This window comes from Anarrhichthys ocellatus, unplaced genomic scaffold (genome assembly GCF_004355925.1).
Source record: "Anarrhichthys ocellatus isolate YVR2014 unplaced genomic scaffold, GSC_Weel_1.0 scaffold2389, whole genome shotgun sequence".
Lineage (NCBI taxonomy): Eukaryota > Metazoa > Chordata > Actinopteri > Perciformes > Anarhichadidae > Anarrhichthys > Anarrhichthys ocellatus.
The window spans coordinates 1-1,807 of NW_022282363.1; the positions used below are offsets into that span (position 1 = coordinate 1).

Consider the following 1,807-nt stretch of genomic DNA (forward strand, 5'->3'; position numbering starts at 1 on the left):
TTTTTACTGCAGACTAAGTATTGTTTTTACTGCAGACTAAGTATTGTCTTTACTACGGACTAAGTATTGTTTTAACTACAAAGTATTGTTTTAACTACAGACTAAGTATTGTCTTTACTACAGACTAAGTATTGTTTTAACTACAGACTAAGTATTGCTTTTACTTCCGACTAAGTATCTTTTTTACTACAGACTAAGTATATTTTTACTACAGAGCTTGTAAATAGAAGAAGTTCATGTTTCAATAAATACATTATTTTATTAAAAAAAAGGAAGGAAATAGGTTTACCGGAAGTAGGTTACGTCAAGTCCTGACGTCATCAGACCGCGTCCCTAGCAGATGATATTCTGGCAGCATGAAACGGTGGTTTCGGACCGGAGCGACCTTGTTGGTTGGAGCGGGAATCGGAGCTTCAGCGATCCGCCTGCTGAGCCTCAGCGGCCGTGTTGAGGAGGAGGAGAAACACGGTCCTCATCCGGGTCATCCAGGTCTTTTGAGCAGAGTCCCGGTGGTCCCGGTACCGAGAGTCCAGGCCTCCGAGCTGACGGTGTGTGTGTTTGTGTGTGTATTATATTATATAATATTATATGTTATAACACATGTGGAACATATCAGATGAGGTTTCTATTCAAAAGAAGCTAAAATGAAGAAGTGAAGTAAAGTTTGTTTCTGTGATTGTTAGTTTAAAAAAGAGAAACAATGACATCATTCAAAAAACTTTATATTATATTTATTTTTGAAGTTTCCTCAGATTTTAAATGGAACACAAGTGAGAAGTGATGTTCACAGTAAACAATATGAATAATAATGCTATAACTTCAGACAGTGATGTACATGTTCACTCACACACAGTATTTACACACATGTAGTCATGTGTTTAGGGTTGGGGTTTACTGTGTTTACCTTGTACACATGCGTGTACAAGGAAGTGATGTCATGTGTATCGTCTTCTATTGTTGATGGTAATCATTTTATGTAAAAACTGAATATATGATCATCTGCTTTGATGAAACTTTATTCAGTGTGAACAAATGAACACTGAAGCTTTCTATCTCGACTTGTTAGGGTTAGGGTTAACCCTACCCTACCCTACCCTAACACACCTGTTGTGTGTTGACCAGGTGAGTCCAGGTGGGTCAGGAGCCGTGATGAAGTACGGCTTTCCCTCATTGGCCAACATCAAAACCAGAGAGTCCTACGTCACCTCGTATGACCCCCGCACACGCACTGCATCCTGGGTAATAGAGAGGCTAAACCCCGCCTCCCTGAGCGGCACATCAGACAGGAAGTACTGCAACTTCAAAGAGGACGACAGGTGAGACAGCAATAAACAGGAAGACGGGTGAAAGTAATGTGTTGCGTTTTCTCTCTTCAGCAAATACCCAGGTGGGCTTTTCTATCAAGTATGACACGAGAGCCTCGGCCGGTCTGCTGTAGGTCTCTCGTCTTTAGTAGACCATCTAGTCTCACCAGGATACTGCCGCCTCCCGCCGGTTAGGGGTCCGATTAACGTAGGTTCACTTCGCCGAGTCGAGGAGACGATTGAACTACTCTGAGGCAGGTCGTACCTGTGGGTGAACTTCCCCACTCTGAACAGCCTTGTTGTTTTATCTGATATCATTTTAATGTCTATCACCAGTCTCAGGTTTATAGGAAGAATACACACTCACCTTCACGTCACAGGAAGAAGCCCCGTCTTAGAGCTGTGCTCGGGGGGGGGGGGGGGGGGGGGGGGGGCCTCCGCGGGGAAAGGGGGGTGGGTGGTTTTTTTTTTTTTTTTTTTTTTTTTTTTTTTTTTTTTTTTTT

The 1,807-nt window shown here is 42.7% G+C and overlaps 1 protein-coding gene across 1 annotated transcript in view; it reads left to right on the forward strand.

Annotated features, from left to right (window-relative positions):
• The first annotated feature begins 328 nt into the window (after positions 1–328).
• The window catches only part of LOC116378313 (endonuclease G, mitochondrial-like), a 6,853-nt gene continuing 5,374 nt past the window's right edge, over positions 329–1,807 (forward strand). Inside the window, exons 1-2 of the mRNA XM_031840163.1 lie at positions 329–548; positions 1,123–1,316. Coding sequence (XP_031696023.1) covers positions 357–548; positions 1,123–1,316 — 386 coding nt within the window. The 5' untranslated portion in view covers positions 329–356. The remainder of the gene's footprint in view (positions 549–1,122; positions 1,317–1,807) is intronic.